This window comes from Neovison vison, chromosome 12 (genome assembly GCF_020171115.1).
Source record: "Neovison vison isolate M4711 chromosome 12, ASM_NN_V1, whole genome shotgun sequence".
Lineage (NCBI taxonomy): Eukaryota > Metazoa > Chordata > Mammalia > Carnivora > Mustelidae > Neogale > Neogale vison.
Genome location: NC_058102.1, coordinates 37,454,636 through 37,473,345, shown reverse-complemented (window position 1 = coordinate 37,473,345; position 18,710 = coordinate 37,454,636). Strand labels below are relative to the sequence as shown.

Here is an 18,710-nt window from a genome sequence, read left to right as displayed (position 1 = left end):
TCATTCTTGTGGATTACTGGTTTTAATCTGTGGTAAAAGAAATGGAGAGCCGAGAAAATAACCAGGATTTTAAACAAAACTTCTCACCATACTCCAGTAAAAATATAAATGATTTCTATGAGTAAAATATAAGAATATCTGCAGAATTTGTTATGTAGCTAGAACATGTAGGGTAGGGAGGGAAAGAAATGAAAATTTACAAATTTTAAAAAAACTTGGTGAACTCTTTTGGTTCAATATTCAATTCCTGGTATTTTAACTTCCCACTTTTCCATAATACTTAAAATTTTCTAAATATACTTCAACAGCTTCAAATATCTTTTTGAAAAATAATTTAATCTTGGAAAATAAAATCAAAGTCTTAAGGACATATTCTTATTACACAGTGTTCTTGAATCAGCATGACTTTTAGTTAAAGTAAGAATTCTGCAGAATCTGAACTTAAATTTATTATGAATATATAATCGCATTCCTTTTTAAAGTGCCTGCCATGGTTATAATTAATGTTAAGTGAAAAAAAGAATATGCATGTAATTTCAAGCATTTACATTTTGCTGGTTGATGTTTCCCTCACTGTATGCATTTTAAAAAGAGTATCTAGGGGCACCTGAGTAGCTCAGTTGTTAAAAAAAGAATACCTAGTTATATAGGGTTGGCTAGAGCAAGTTGTTTTCCCCCCAGATAAGTGCTCCTTCACAAAGAGACACAAGTTCCTTGAGTACGGCTAGAAGGCAAGCAAGCCTTAATACTGGCTCCTGTCTTCTGGGAGCCAATGAGGGAAAAGGGAAGGATCCTAGCCGAAGAAGTCTGAGATTTCTTACCCAGCCAAACTTTAATGAATACCACAAGTGAAAGGGGGTAAATTCTTAGAAAACTAGCTCCTTTTCATGTTGCCAAAGGAGAAAGAGCATCCATCACCTTATTGGGGTCCTTGGAAAAGAAAAGGCAGCAGCCCTGGAGCTGAGCACATCCTGTCACCTGAGGCTCTGCTGGAATTGCCCATTAGACCCTGCCCTTAGAGGGCAGCTAGGGCAATTATGCCTACTTTCTGGAACGGCCAATCAGGCATCATCCAGGAATAGCCTAATCTCACTGAGAGCGAACAGCTATTTAGCTGTTAAACTACATGGAGGTTATTTGGGACTTCCTAGAAAAAGTGACACACAGATACTTTTAAAAAGGTTACCTAAAAAACAGTTTTAATTTCATACTCTAAATAAATCTGGCAATTAAATAAGTTTATGTACTGTAAAGTTGCAGCTGCCACCTTTATTAGTTCCTAAAGCCTACATACAGAATTGAACTACTTTTAGATAAGAGCAAAAGAAAGACCCTTGATTTCCTTCCATCCAGAATAAAAGTTTTAATTTAATGGAAATTAGACCTAGCTCTTTATTTTTCAAAACAATCTTCCAAAAAAAAAAAAATTAAATATTCAAAAACACATTTATCATTATTATTGTCTGTATCACAAAATTATGTATCTCTATACCTCTTCCTATACTTATTAATCATGTTTTAAAAAGAAACAACTGCTAACTAGTTAGAGTGCAAAAGTCTTGCACTGTAAAGAAGATGTGGTGTGTACACACACACACACACACACACACACACTGGAATACTATGCAGCCATCGAAAAATGAAATCTTGCCCTTTGCAACAATGTGGATAGAACTAGATGGTATTATGCTGAGCAAAATAAAGTCAATCAGAGAAAGACAATTATCATATGATCTCTCTGCTATGAGGAGTTTGAGAGGTAGGGCGGGGGGTTGTGGGGGTAGGGAGGGAAAGAAATGAAACAAGATGGGACCAGGGAGGGAGACAAACCATAAGAGACTCTAAATCTCAGGAAACAAACTGAGGGTTACTGGGGGGTGGGAGGCGAGGGATAGGGTGGCTGGGTTATAGACATGGGGAGGGTATGTGCTATGGTGAGTGCTGTGAATTATCTAAGACTGATGATTCACACACATCTATCCCTGCAAGCAAATAATACATTACACATTAATTTAAAAAAAAATCTATTGTACTGAGGCTTTTTTTCTGAATAAAAAAAAACCTATTGCACTGTTATTTTTTTCTCAGATATTTTTTTCTGAAGTGCTTAGAATAACACTAAGTACACAACAGGCATTACAAATATGTTTTCTAAATAAACCTTTATTTTTACTTTGTATTTTTCACATTTTAATGAGCAATTATATGTATAAAGCTGTATTCATCCATCTGTTTTTTCAGATAAACATTCCAAATTATAAGCATCTTTGATCAAGAATAAAAATAGTTCTACTTTATTGTGTTAGATAAGAACAATCTAATTAGAAACCAGTCTCTTGTTTAGTGAAGAACTCAAGACACTAAAAAAAATCTGTTCTGTTTTTTGTAGGAAGAAATATATATATATATATATATATATATATATATATATATATATGAATACATATGAGTATATATGTTATATATGCTTTATATATCATACCTGTTTGCATGTTACCTATAAATATATATATACACATATATACAAGTAAATACACACATATATACAAGTAAATACATTTATGTATAATAAAAATAAATAGCAGAGAAAAGGCAGGCACAAAAGAACAAAATATAAATGTAGGTGAAATTGTATTACTCTTTTAGACAAAGTTATGATAGGTGTTTTGGAGACCAAAGATAAGTAAATCAATTCATAATGAAATTTATATGATCAGAAAACAGAATATATCAATATATATTTCAATGTTTTAAGTTATTATTATTAACAAAAATATGTATCTTTGCAATAATGTAAATTTCTAATTGATTTTACTTATCATTTTTTGCATTCACATATTGGTTTCCCCTCAAAATTTTTTCAAGTACCTCTTTTCTTATAATTAGAAATTAACAGTAAATAACAAGACTATTTCCAACAAGGAGTTGTTTCATTACTCTGAGCTTCTCAAATAATGACCTATACTGGAAAAATCATTCCTAAAATATTTCTTATCATACTAATCATTAGTGATACAATATGCCAAAAGATCTCATACATATTTCCCACATTCAGTATTATTTTAAAACAAACTTTCAGACATTAGCCTATAATTCAACTCTTCTCATTTTCACACTTACATTCTGAATGTAGGAAAACACATTCTAATGTTCCCTCTAATTAAACAGTTTGATTGTGCTGAAATATAAATGCTTAAATAGTTCTAATCTCTAAATCATTAATGAGGAAGAAGTAACATAACATGGGAATCATGTTACCATATACACTAACCATCACATTAAAATTCCTGCATATGTACTATCTTTCAGTATTTTGGCGACATATTCATGCCATCAATACTTCAACCATTCTGACAAGTTAAAAATATTAATTTATTGATTATAATGAAGTAGATTCCTTTCTTTCCTATTCCCTATCCACCCTGGTATATACCCAACTCCTACAGAGAATGTCCTTTGTGTTTCATCAAATTATTGGTTTAAACTGATTTAAAATTGGGGCACCTGGGTGGCTCAGTGGGTTGAACCTCGGCCTTTGGCTCAGGTCATGATCTCAGGGTCCTGGGATCAAGGCCTGCATTGGGCTCTCTGCTCAGTGGGGAGCCTGCTTCCTCTCTCTCTCCGTCTGCCTCTCTGCCTACTTGTGATATCTCTCTCTCCATCAAATAAATAAATAAAATCTTTAAAAAGAAAAAAAAACTAATTTAAAATTAATTTATATAGACTATTTTTTCGCCTTCTCCAGTTAAAATATAGCATACAATCTAAGCCAGTTCTTTGCAATGATCCCACATTATTTAATGAAGACTTTCCTTTATATAACAATTATAGTTGTGAACACTAACAGGGGATTTGCACGTACAATGCATTATCTGAAGTATTCTGTGTGTAGTAACTCATTATATATAACCACCCTGTGAAAGAGATTCTATTTTTACCCTCATCATACAGTTTAGGAAACTGAGGCACAATGAAGTAAATAACTTGGTCAAGATTACATATATACTTAGTAAGAGGCAGAGCCAAAGATCAAATTGAGGCCACTTTCCAGAGCCCACACTCCTAAATCATTATATATTATGATATTTTCCATGGATCACAAAACAATTCAAATATAGATTTACATAAAATGTAATTGTATACTACATTGTATATATATTTAAAATTTATTTTTTGTAAATTGCAGTCTAAGCAGCATCTATATATATATATATATATATATATACTTGGTATGAATTATTATGGAAACTTTCCTACCAGTTAACCTTTCTCATCTTTGTGGGACACACAAAATGTTAACCCTTCTAAGTCATCAAGTCTCTCTAGCACATTTATGCTATAGTGTTCTGTGTTCACTCTTCTCTATCCTACTTTCCATTCTTATCTTCCCCTCAAACTTTTCACTGTGCCTTCTGAAAGCTCTATTTTACAGTAAACAAAACTTTCCTGTGTATGTCATCACTTTGTTGAAGAAGACTACCATCACTTTATCTTAACTGAATTTATATAGCTTCATGGGTAGCACTAAGATGACTGTGTTCATCCTTTCATAGCTCACTTCAGAAAATAAAGTCTGCACCTTTCTTGAAAGCCATTAGAATTTCCAATCCATTACCCCTCCAGTACCAAGTAAAATCATCTCTACTTTGAGACCCACACCATCTCACTATTTCTTCCCCACTTCACCATTCCTTGTCATTAGTAGCTATAAATGACATTCTTTTTCCACAATATAAATGACTTTATTTAATGAGCTGAATTCAATTTAAATGAGTAACTGCATACAAGTAACAGATCTGAATAAATAACTTCATTTTTCATCCATCTTTGCCATTAAATATGCTTTGCCATATATTACCTCGCCATGACTGACTGCTTTAGCTTGAGCTATTCATAGCTTTCTGGTCACTTACAGTTGTAAAAATAAGTTTTATTTTAGATTTTAAGACTGTTTCAGGTTAAGAAATTCTAATACAGTCCTGTATCAAAACTTTAGTTTCTTATTCAACTCAAAGTTTCCCGGTCATTCCAACTTAGGACGGAGAAACTTGTATTGGGAAGAGGTAAATGATTTTTTTTTCCACCTGTCTTCTGCCTTCTTTATAGGTCTTCCTTCTAGACTAGGGCAGAGATATGAAAAAGGATTACAGAAGAAAAAAAACGGGCCAAGTCTTATGTGACTGGTGACTTTTATGTGCCAGATGCCTAAATATTAGATTTTTAAATCGGGGTTCATTAGGGAATTCTTTGGACATCCTCTCATGGGGACATCCTATGCTGTACAGCTCATCAGTAAAGGCACTTTGTTATTTGCTAACTACTTGTCTCCCTTCACATCCCAATTTCTGTCTTTGGCAGAACATTTGACATTCTTCTAATTCTTAATATTGGGTCCCATTGTGGTAGAGAGTAGCCATCATATGAAGGGGTCCATTATCCTTCTATCTCCTCAACATGTTCCATGGTAAGCTCATGAGCCTTGACACAACAAACTGTTTTAACAGCCACTCCTAATAAGACCCCTTTCCACTGCCCTGACTTAGGATACCTCTAACCATACTGCCATCCAAATTTATCAGATTGGAAGCAAATATCTAATTCATTGATTATGCATGTCCCCATATTCCAAAAGATTCACATTAATTTCTTTCTCTCACTTTAGCTGCTGAGTAAATATCCAAACATGGAGATACCACTGGCTCCTTCTTTGAGTCCTTGCTTTGGTTCACCTTCATCTGATTTAGAAGAGGCACACCCTTCTCTCTTTCAGAGGGTGAAAACCTGCAGCCCTCCCTACAGATGAAGGCTCAAGGTGATAATTCACAGTGGCAGGACTGATATTACTTTAATTATTACTTAGTAAGTCTTTGGTGAGTATGTCTAGCACTTCTTCACAGAATGTGAGGATATTTATCACAAATGGTACTATGGTTCAGAGCTTTAAATAGTATTTTGAATCAACAATGGAAGTTTCATTTTTATCTTTTATGCTCCACATTTTTTTTGCCTCCCTTATTTACTGAAGTTTCTAATAAAGTTTCACTGTTTTACCCTCTGAAGACCCTCTACCATTATCATTCTTGTTTCATTAATTTGGTCATTAAATACTTATGTAGGCCCACTATGTTCAAAGCATTGCAAATACAGCTGTAATCCAGACAGAAAAATCCTCCCCTCAAGGGGCTTATATATAGTGATACTAAGCAAGGTAAATAAATGATATATACAGTATCCAAAATATATCCTTCTCATTTTTTATTACTATTATTTTTCCCAGTGGCCAATGTTTGAATTTATCCATGATAAATTTGTAAGGTTTTTATTCTCTGCTATTTTAGTTCTTACTACTATTACCATAGTCTCAAATATACCTGTATAATCTCATTATAGAATTACTATAACATTCTTAATCTCTTCCTCCATTCAGTATTCTAGTTATCATTTTAAACACATAAATGTAATCATATAAATCAGGTACTTAAAACATATTCTCATTCATTCATTCATTCGGCAAATATATATTGAGGAAATATAACTGGTTTTTATTTCTAGATCTTTGGCTAAAATAGTGGACATAAGAGGCAAAGACTCTTACCATACAGAGTTTATATTTTAGTAGAAGAACACAAACAGTAAACACATAGGAGCAAGAAAACAATATAGGTGCTCATAGATAACCTCTCTATTAAAACAGCATTTTAACAGAAACCTAAAAAAAATGGGGGTATATCGGGAGGTAACATGGCAAGCAGAAGGAATAATAACAAGTCCCTGCACGGGTAAAGGGTAGCAAATTGTTAGTACAACCGAAATGAAATGAGATGTGGAAAAAATAAAAAGGTAGAGGAGTTCCTAGAGGTACTGTAACAAGAGAAGTCATGAAGGATCTTAGAAATGATTCCATTGGGTTTGGGAATTTTATTCTGATGGGAAGCCAACAATAATGTAAGCCTAGATGTGAGATGATCTGAATCTAAGAAATTTATCCTGCTCAGTTCCCTGAGCATATGCATATGAGAAAGGATGGCGGCTTTGACCAGGCTGATAGTTTTGTGGGGTTAGCAAGAATTGTCTAGATTCTAGATAAACTATGAAGGTAGAACCTATAAAACGATTCTGAATCTTGATTCTTAGAATTAGTAGCCATGAACTGATACAGGGAAAACGGCAAAAAATTTGCAAAGTGACAGCGAAGACCAGAAGCTCAGTTTTTAACTTGTTATGCTTTAAATTCCTTTTTTGAATGTATAAGTGAATATGTTAGATACACAAGTCTGAAGTTCAGGGAAGTGATCCAGCCTCCAGATGTAAATTATTCAGTTCAGTTATTAGAGTCTAGATGGCATTTAAACTGTAAAATAGGTTAAGACTACCGAGAGACTGAATGTAGCAAGAAAGACTGCAGGGCCCACAGAAATGATCCATCCAACACTGGTCTCAGTTTCTTGATGTCATCAGTTCCAGTGAGCATTATTCTCTCTGTACTCCACCCTTTCCATGACCACATCTTATTAGCACCTGGACCTTATCAGCGCCTGGAAATGTTTGGTTCTAAAAGGTTCAAATCAAGCATCTTACTCCCTCACCACAATCTTCTATCCTTTTTCCTATACCCACTGCACATGTTTTTCAAGTTTATTGAAAACGCTGAATCCTCTATTCTGTCAATCCCTTCCTATCTTCCTGCAATTCTAACTCATCGTAGATTAAGGGATTTTTGCTAATATTCTCAATTATCTTGTCCCATTGGCCTTCCATAGCAATGGTCTTGCAGAACAACATAAAATTAAAATGGTCGTAGGAATACCTCCCATACCTGAGATACAGAGCACAACTGGAGGTAAAAGTAAATACACCTTTAAGTCACATAACCACTACAAATGCACTGCCAACAACCACAGGTGGACCCCTAACATTTTCCAATGTTCTATCTGCGGTTTACATAGTTAGCCCATAATCCACAAAGGCTAGATAAATCTTCTCTATATTCCTGAGATACCTCATCCCATCATCTTTCCTGCTAATATCAGCTAATTAGATCCTTTACACTTTGTGGGGAAAACAGAAATCATTAAATGGAAACTTTCAATCTCTTAAGACCTCCATTTCTAAAAAGAATCCTTTTTTTCTCACTCATCTCACATTTGAAGACAATGTGCCCTTTCTCTATAATATGCCCTGGAGTCCATCCTTTTTTGCCTCATCTTATGCTCTATCAATAAATTTCTTTTTCCTCAGTAAATTCTCTCTTTTTATGTACTTTCTATATGTTTCAACACACTCAACCTCATATCTTATATGGGCTATAATTCCCTCCCACCTCTTTCATAATCAAGCTCTTTTCTACAGACACTGAATCCAATCCTTTTCTGCCATTTCATCTTTCAGGTCCCCAGAAATTTGATTCTAACTAAATTAACTCCACTAAAATTACTCTCACCTAGATAACCCCCTTATTTTCCTGCTGCTACATAAAATGGGCACTCTTTCATCTTGAACACTCAATGACATCATGAAGCTGCTAATAACCCTTTTTACCACCTTCTCTGAACCTTAGCATTTTTCATTCCTCACCTTCCTAGTATTTCTTCCTTGCCTTCTTTGGAGGCAAACTCACCCAGTGACCTTTCCCTTTCCTTTGATCTTCACTTAAGTGTTTTTTTCCTCTGAAATTTATTATGAGCTCTCTTATCTTCTCACTTGGAATACAATTTTTAGAGATGACATCATCAACTCCAATGGCTTCAGTTACTAACTATTCTACATATCCAAATCAATGGCCAGAAATGAGATCTCACCTCATTGATTCCAAAAATCACTCATATATTCCCAACTCAGTCAGCTCAATTTAATGTGTCCAAAACTGAACTCATCATCCCCACTCCAAAAGTACTTTATCTCATGAGATTCTTGTCTTCATGTATGGAACTTTCACCCACTCAACTGCCAAACCAGAAAGTTCAAATTCAACCTTGACTTCTCAGTAAGTCTCATTCTCTTCCCTCGAAACAAGCCTTTATTCTTGAGTAATCACTATGTCCTTATTATCTCATCAATCAGTCCATTCTTCTCCATTCTCACTGTCACTCTATAGGTTCATATTAACCATTCAGTGTGTTTTTCAAAATGTTGATGTTCTCCTGAGATATTGCCTTCGATTAGTTTTATAATTCAGGGGAGTAGACACACACACACACACACACACACACACACAGAGGTTGCAATTACCATTTTTATTATCTTTCTTTTGGATGACTGCAAGAGCCTTCACTTGCCTCCTTGCTTTAGACTATTATCTAAATCACCCTCCAAGTAAAGTCAAAAGAAAAAAGCCTTCTAAAGAAGAGAGCTGATCTCCTGTTTAAAGACTTTAATGGTTCCTCATTCTTAGTATAGAGAATAAATTCCTCCCATGAAATTTCTCATGTTCTTGCCCTGGCCTAACCTAGCCTTCTGTCTTTACCACTACCTCCCACACTCCAGTTTATTTCACACTCTAGCCACAGTAAGTTATTTTTTTCATTTTTTGACCTATGCACACACTGTTTCCTCTGCTTAAAATGCCATGCCCCACTTTCCTCAGATGGCACACTTCAATTTATCCTATAATTATCAAGTTAGACAATATGTCTTTCTATTCACCTTTGATTCTCCAGACCCTTTCATTCCCAACAATTGTATTATATGGATTGTCTCACATTTTGTTTACTTGACATTGTAATTATTTTTGCCAACCTGTCTACTCCACTATATTGCAAGATTCTGAAATTAGAAACTGTATTTTGTATCACTGCATTTCCAAAAACCTAAACAAATGTCTCTCACATAGTGTACACTCAAATATACACTGAATTTTAAATAAACAAATAGAAGAATGAAAGTATAGAATACAACAATATAAAGTCCAGGTCGAAAGAAATTATATTAGATCACAATTCAGATTTGCATTCTTTATTCCCTTATCTTGTACAGCAAATAAATAGAACACAGGCATTTTTTGAATAATCAAATTAAAATTGGTCTTGGAGACTTTTAAATTTTAAGACAACTTACAGTTTGAAAAATATATAATCTGGTCTAAGTAACACCCTCAGGAAAATAAATTTGTTTCAAATTCTATGGAGTATTGACCCAAATTGCTAAGAATCATCAGGATGTCATCAAAATGAGAACAGAAAGTAAAAAATATGGACTGTACTATTCTGGTTCTTCAATGGGGAGAATGTTAACAGAGCTAGAAAATGTTCAGGACAGTGTACATAAAAAACCCAAGGATGTGGATTAGATGAATATTCAGTTATTCACCACACTTTAGAAGTAAAGAGAACCATTAGCATTTGGATGAAGGAAACAGAACAATTAAAAGCATTAAGTTCTGTAAGAAGCGAATTTATAGATCTTCTTACTCTGAGATAACAAACAGAAAAAGAGGGAAGGAGCTGCACAGCGCCAGTGGCATTATTGTTGTAAGCTGTGGATGAGGCAAATGAGGTAGACTTCATTCAAACACTGGTAACAGCACTCTGAAATACCATGACACTTGAACCAATGTGTATGTTACACTGAGATATGTTCCGAAATGTATTTCATGTGCTCTAGGGTTTGTCCCATATTAGTCTTTGTTAAATTTTGCCCATGCTGACTCTTAAAAAGAATCAGAAATGATAAGAAAGTAAACAGCTAATTAATACTCAGACAATTCTTTAAATAAAAGTACAAAGAAAACCGTTCCTCACTGTGAATTTTCGTCTACATGGGTCTGTCATTAAACTTGTGTTCTGTGGCCAAACTGAGCTACTAAATTCCAGCTGTAGATTTAGAACTAGACCACAGTCTGGAACAAATCCTGGCTGCTAAGTGGGGTTGGCTAACACTCTGGCTCAGACTTGGGGCTCAAGACTTGACGGCAATCTATCACAGTAGTGGTTCCACATGTACCTACAAACCCACAGCTCTCCAGATAACAAGTACAGCTAATACACCTGACTAGGAATGCTTATGCTTTGTGCCCTAGCCTTCAGCATCCAAAGTTCTCTTGGCTATCTAAAACTGTACTGTTTAGACCTTATCCTGGCCTTCTAAATGTTGGCTGAAAACGGATTATACCCCTGATTCCTTAAGGTTCACCAGTTTTTTACATTTCAGTATTATCATTTAAAATTTAAAACACCATGAATAGATGTTGTACCTTGACAAATACCTAATCTGCATCTATTGCAATCATCATACCATTCTTATCCTTTCTTTTATTAACGTGGTATATCACATTGATTGATTTGCAAATACTGAACCACCCTCACAAACCCAAGAATAAGTCTCACTTGACTGTGGTGAATGATTTTTTTTTTTAATGTGTTCTTGGATTCAGTTGCTAGTATTTTATCAAAAATTTTTGCATCAATGTTAATCAGGGATATTGGCCTGTAGTTCTCTTTTTTAGTGGAGTTTTATCTGGTTTTGGTATCAGGGTAATGCTGGCCCCACAGAATGAGTTTGGAAGTTTTCCCACTATTTCTATTTTTTGGAATAGTTTGAGAATCGGTATTAACGCTTCTGCAAATGTTTGGTAGAATCTGTCTGTGAAACTATCTGGCCCTGGACTTTTGCTTATTGGTAGATTTTTGATTACTGATTCAATTTTGTTGCTGGTTATTGGTCTGTTCAAGTTTTCTATTTCTGCCATTTTCATTTTGGTAGTTTCTAAGTTTCTAGGAATTTATCCATTTCTTTTGGGTTGTCCAATTTGTTGACATTTAGTTTTTCATAACATTTTCTTATGACTGTATTTCTGTGATACTGGTTGTTCTTTATCCTCTCTCATTTGTGATTTTCTTTATTCGGTTCCTTTTTCTTAAGTCTGGACAGATGCTTACCAATTTTATTAATATTAATTTCATTAATATTTTCAATTTTATTAATATTAATATTTATTATATTTATATTTATATTTTCAATGTTTATTAATATTTTCACTAATCTATATTTTAGTTTCCATATCATTTATTTCTGCTCTAATCTTTACTATTTCCTTCCTTCTTCTAGCTTTAGACTTTATTTGTTGTTCCTTTCCTAGCTTCCTTAGGTGTAATGTTAAATTGCTTGTCTGAGATATTTCTTGCTTAAGGTAGGCCTGTACTGCTATATACATCCTAATGTATACAGAAGCATTATCTACAATAGCCAAATTATGGAAATAGCCCAAGTGTCCATCTACTGATGAATGGATAAAGATGTGGGATACACACACACACACACACACACACACACACACACATACCCAGGAATATTACTCAGCCATAAAAAAATGAAATCTTGCAATTTGTAACAATGTGGATGGGGCTAGATAGTATCATGCTAAGCAAAACAAGGCAGTCAGAGAAAGAAAAGTATCATATGGTTTTATTCAGACATAGAATTTAAGAAACAAAACAAAGGGAAAAAGAGCAAAGGGAAAAAGAATGAAAGAGAGGCAAACCAAGAAATAGACTCTTAACTACAGAGAACAAACTGATGATTACCAGAGGGGAGGTGGGTGGGGGAATGGGTTAAATAGGTGATGGGGGTTAAGGAGTGTACTTGTAAGCACTGGGTGTTGTATGTAAGTGTGAAATCATTATATTGTACACTTGAAATTAATATAACACTCTGTTAACTAATTGAAATTTAAATAAAAATTTTAAAAAAGGAATTAAAACACTATGGCAAATGGTATACAAAAAAGCATTAATTTAACTTAATGATATTTTTACCCTTTAGAAGTTAATTATTTTCTTTCACTCAATTTTTATATGTAAATATATGCTGTAATTTTACACTGGAAGTTAACTTGTGATCCAATTTTTGTAAATGAAAAAGACATGCTAAATGTAAACTACGTCTGATATAATTTTTCAAAGATAGTTCTAAGGCAATATTAAACTGATAATATTTTTCTTAATGATGGAAAAGCTTTTTTCTAAGATGACTGTGATTTAGAAAAATCTGTAAATTCTACCTACTGAACCAATTAATTTTCAGTTTCTGAATTAAGAAAAAAATCCTTCTTGTAATCCTTTTCAGAAGAAAGTCATCAAAAAACTTGAAATTGCCTCTGAAAATCATGAACGAATGATTCTCCCATTCATTATAAGTACTGAACTGAGACTACTGAGTTTTCAAAAAAACTAGCTAACATTTATTGTTAAAAATATTAATGTAAACTATATTCTTGGAGTTCTTCAAATTTATTCTTACCAGGTATACAAATTTATTTATAATGACATTTGCAAATGTACACAACTTTTTGCACATGTATGCTATATAAAATACAAACTTCACTTTTTTCTCATCCTTCAGAAATAATATATGTGTACCCACAGAAAAAAATGGATTTTTTAAGTATACCACTTACACCCCTGAGATCTATGTTATACTGGTAAAGAAATTATTTCACAGCTATGCATCATTGTGGTGGCATTCTGAGATGACATTCCTTCAGCACTTTATATATTCTGTATAATGAGGGGGAAAATACAAGACCTTCAACTTCTTATCAATAAAATTTCATCACAGAATGGTTTTACTAATATAAAAAACATTTATACAAAAGACATAACTGTAGAAATGGAAAATAGTACTTAGATGATCTATCATAAAGATATTTTTTTAAAAATGGAAAAATTATAAACAATTTCAAGTGGATTTAGGTTATAATTAATGCAATCTGACTTTAAGTTTTCTAACTGGGGGGCAAAAACAATAGTTTCATTCAAAGTCTTATTCTTAATTATCTGAAGTGACACTAGATCCTATTACCATTTCATTTCTATTCAACTGCTTTATGTAAGCTTTATATGGGACTAAAAAATGATTTTATTACCAGTTTCTCAAGTAATATGCTCTAGACAGCTCTTTGACAATGGGGAGTACTAAATTTATGTGTACTGTTAACTCCCTAATTAGACTGGCTAAGCTCATGTAGGTAAAAAATAAGCACAGTCTGAATTTCAGAAAATGAAAACAGCAGTATAAAATATCCAACATCATGGCAGGACATAGCCAAGAGAGAATCTCTATTTCACAATATTATAAACTACACACACATATACACACACACCCTTCACTTTTAGCTATTGGGAATGAATCTGATGAAGCCTGCCTTCTGTATACCATCTTTCCTTTCTGTGATCATTTTTCCTTTCAAGAAGCTTCTTTCAACAACTAGATTTTATGCCACTCAATCTTCCATATTTGGAAGATGTCTTTTTTGAAAGGATATGATTAACTTATTTTAACAGATAAATAATGAATAAGATTGTTATCACCCCTTGCAGGAGAGAGGTATTTAATTTTTATTTGAACCAGGGACAAATGCTTGATTTCTAACTGTGGAATTCTTTTAGGAATCAGTGGTCAGGTGATGGTGGTATTTTGAAGGAAAAGGACTTACTCTTCTAATAAAAGTTGAATGCTATGTACAAATACCATGCCAGGCAGGAGAGTGAAATTACATCCCATAAGCAGTCACCTATACTATTAAAATAAAGGACCAGTCATAAATCCTGTCACAATATACTGGCTGGCTGACTTACATTTCATCTTACCTTATGCTGTAATATAACAGGGTCAAGGACTAAATATGAGCAGTTATTTGAAGACAATATATTTTTCCCCACATAAATTCAGACAATGGAATTAAAAGGAAGGGAAATGACTAAAATATGTTGTTTGGCCTACTTCAGGAGCAATGTGATGATTAGACAACATCATGAAACATAGGAAGGAGAAAGGAGAGATAGAGGTACATTGAAAGTTATCTTTTTAACATCTCCCTGATGTTTTAATGTGATTATGGACTTCACCTAGATACCTCAATGAAGTATACCTAAAATTGATAACATTGGGTTCTATGTGTTCAGCATTAAACCTCACAGTGCTAAGTGAAAAAGCAAAGAGTGATAAAAATTTATGCATTGACTCTCTGTTGAAACTGAATCTTATTACTTTAGATATACACTGTGAACTCATGTTTGTACCTCAAACATGAAATCATGTTATCTTAGTCAATATCTTCTGAAAGCAGATACCACAGAAAGAAAGATGTTCCAATACTAGACCATTAATCCTTCTTATTGCTTAAAAACAATAATCCTTTAAAATTTCAGAACACTTTCTCTAATTTTCTAGAAGCTCCCTGGGTAAAGTAGAAAAGAAATAGCAATATCAAGAATTAATACTGTTGAGATAAAGGCTAATAAAATAATTTTTCTCAGTAACTAGAAAATATATTACAACCCAAACATACATTCATATCTAGAATGGTAAACCCTCACTTTCCAAAAGTTTTGGTGCAGCCCCATAGAACATGAAGTACTGACATAGTCTAATGAAGATTTTATTCTTATCTTAGAGTCAATACACGGAGATGAATTTTATGAAATACTGAAACTTTTTAAAACACCAAACAATACCCCAAATCAAGTTCACTTTTGTATTAATTACTATAAAGGCTCTATATTTCAAAAAATATCTATATGACAAATTGTATACAAGTAACTGATGATCTAGTGTATACATAATTCAATTTGCCAATAGTTAAATTTAATGAAGAATCTAACTTACCGGCGGATCAGCCCCCTTAGAACCAGTCAGACCTCCTGTTAGGGATTCGATATCCTGAAAAGGGGAGAGGTGTTGATTGTAAAATGCCACTCAACAGCATGGAGAATTTCCCAGTCCCATAGTGTCATACTTTATTTAGCTACGAAATTAGGGCACATAGCTACATTTGTTTTCTTTGTTTTATTTTCAGACAACCTTGCACACTACAACACTATACAAATGGTCTATATCTAAAAATCTAGATATTTTCCCTACTTCTGTGGCATCTGTAAAAAAAATAAAATGTAAACAGACTAATTATTCTTGATATAGGCAAAAATCACTCTAGGTAGGAAAGCAATTTTGTACTCTAAGGAGTTGAAGTGAGGACATAACAGAAAAAAGAAATTTTAATAAAAACTGCAATTTAACATGTTATTTGTAAGAATATAAATCCCATGAAAAATGATTACCCTATAAAATTTTTAATTATCTGTAGTCCACTCTATTACTGTACTTAAAAGATAAAAATATAAACAGACATGGGTAGATTAGCTATTCTTTTACAAGGTTTGATTTCTAATCTTGAATCAGTAACTACAGAAGAGCATTCCTGAGTAATTGTCAAATGTATCATTAACAGAGAAACAGGTGAGGCTCTGACAAACCGGAGAGCATATGCCCCGTTTACAGGTACACATAGAGCTTAGCCAAAAATGGCTGCTCAGTGGCTGTGGGACGAGTCTGCGGCTACACTGAAGAGTTGTACTTCTTGACAAAAAGTTTCTTTCTTGTGACCCTGGTCCCTTATCTGTTTGCATCTTTTTGACAGGATAGGATGAGGAACCTGGGAAATTCAGTTGCAGTAACAAATCAGAGATGAGAGAGAACTGAGTGAAGACTGAGGGAAGAGAAAATTAAATGCCTATGACCAGAGAAACAGCCAATACCTTTACATCATTAGGAAGATTTATGCTACAAATTCATTTGGGACTTAGTCACATCATTGTGTCCCTGGTGTCTCAAAAACAGGGAATCTTAACAAAAAATACAGGGCTGAAATGAGCATGTGAAGGCAACATGAAAAGCAGGACAGGGGAGAAGGAAGGAATAAATGATGTGATGAAAGTTTCTATTGGAAAAGGCTGACTTCAAGCAAGAACTTAACGGGTGATGAATTTCTGTATGCATATTTTATCAAGGGCCATAAAAGGTAAGGCAACCATAAGGAACACTTGCCAAGAAAATTGTTATCTGCACTGGAACAAATATATTGTACATAATGTTTTTCCCTATTCAGCATCCCTTTGAGGAACTTCTTCCTCTCCCTCACTCTAGCACCAAAAAAGAGACTTATAAAAATTGCTTCAAATTGCTTCCATAGTCTTATGGAAAATTAAGGTAATATGGATTTGGGAAGATATAATGGTAGGGTCCATGCCCTTGATTCTATCATTTGAGCGACTTCTGAAACTAGATGTTCTCCCCACCTGCAGCTTTAAGTTTCTGGCTCTCAAAACAGAAAGATCCTAATTAATATGACTGCATTATTGTTAAGTCTATTTGTAAAAGGCTCTCCCTCTTCATCTCATTGAAATTCTTTATTTTAGCACCATGCACACCATGAACAATCAAATCACCTAAATTATTTGATCTAATATGTTCTTTAACATTCCTGTTAAATCATCTAAGTTTAATGCCCTTATATAATAAAACCAAAGTGTGAAGAAACATATTTATAAACTCACGAGCATTTTTTAATCCAAAGGTAAACTATAATTTTTAAACCTGTTTTAGAATTTCATGTAATGAACTGACAACATAAGATAGTAAAGTGGCTGAAACACTAGATCAACAGAAAATAAAGCATAATCACTGCACCATTTGAAAATACACCGGTTATGACCATGACAAAAAACAAAGTTCTATTCCTACAAAAAGTGATTTCCAAGTACATTTAAAATGAAAGAAAATGATGTTAAGTATATTTTGAGTTAATATATGCCTTTCTAAATATTAAGACTTTATATAAAAGTACATTAAAGAGAAACACTTCTAATTCATTAACAGAGAGACAACAGAGAAATTGATTCAGATTAAAAGCACTTTAGCCATTTATTTGTGCATTGTCGTATTTTTAAAGTCATAGCATAAAGATTTCTTACTATCATATATATGAAAATTTACTACTATCTTAGATAAATTGAATCAATTTTCAGATTCCTAAAATTTTAAGCCTTTCGTGACAGTTACCACCCTGAGAAAAATAAAGCAAAAGTAGAATTTAGAAGATAAATGCAAAAGGCACGGATGGTCATGATTTTTTAACATGCTGAATTAAAGCAAACTAGGAACTCATAGCTCTAAACAGAGTACAGATGTACATTCTTATTCTGGTTATTCATTTAAATGAAAAATGATTTCTTGAGCTCATATGCTATTTTGAGTATAAGTTGAAAAAAAGTGTCCTACTTGGATGGATGCCCAAATTAAACACAGCTTATCTATCACTTGATGCAAAAATAAACTTTTCAGGTGTGAATAATGAGTGTAAGTGTTCATGAATGCATTTATGTTGTAAAATTAATAGGTGAAATAAATAAATCTTTTGAGGAACACTACACATAACTAAAAGTGAGTCAATTTTTTGATGGTTGCTGAATATTTTTTCTGCAAATATAACTGAAATTCTTAACAAATCCATCTATCTTGTTATTTAGGTATCTTTTTATGGAGATAACAACAAAAATATATCAAGACATAAAAATATCAATTTCCTAGAAAGTTTATTAGTTATTATAATGTTTGACTAAAACATTCAAAATAAACTGATTTTTTAAAATTAGGTTACAGAATTTAAATATATTATGTACCATGTTCATTTAGATTTAATAGCTTCATTTAGATCTAATAGTTCATTTAGATCTAATAAACTATCTATTACTTGAAATACATAGTAAATACTATGTACCTTGTAAAATGCCTTATAAACATTAACATTATTACAGACTTGTAGAGTACTTATTTCTTTTCTCACTTAAGAAGTTAAAAAGTTGGGGCGCCTGGGTGGCTCAGTCATTACATGGCTGCCTTCAGCTCAGTCATGATCCCAGGGTCCTGGGATGGAGCCC

The 18,710-nt window shown here is 33.4% G+C and overlaps 1 protein-coding gene across 9 annotated transcripts in view; it reads right to left on the bottom strand.

Annotated features, from left to right (window-relative positions):
* The window catches only part of PPFIA2 (PTPRF interacting protein alpha 2), a 486,729-nt gene that overhangs the window by 383,004 nt on the left and 85,015 nt on the right, over positions 1-18,710 (bottom strand). For 6 of the 9 annotated variants that reach the window (XM_044229065.1, XM_044229070.1, XM_044229067.1 and 3 more), the window contains exon 4: positions 15,601-15,654. The exons of the other annotated variants lie outside the window; for them this stretch is intronic. In XM_044229065.1, the coding sequence (XP_044085000.1) occupies positions 15,601-15,654 (54 nt within the window). The remainder of the gene's footprint in view (positions 1-15,600; positions 15,655-18,710) is intronic. 9 annotated transcript variants of the gene reach the window in all.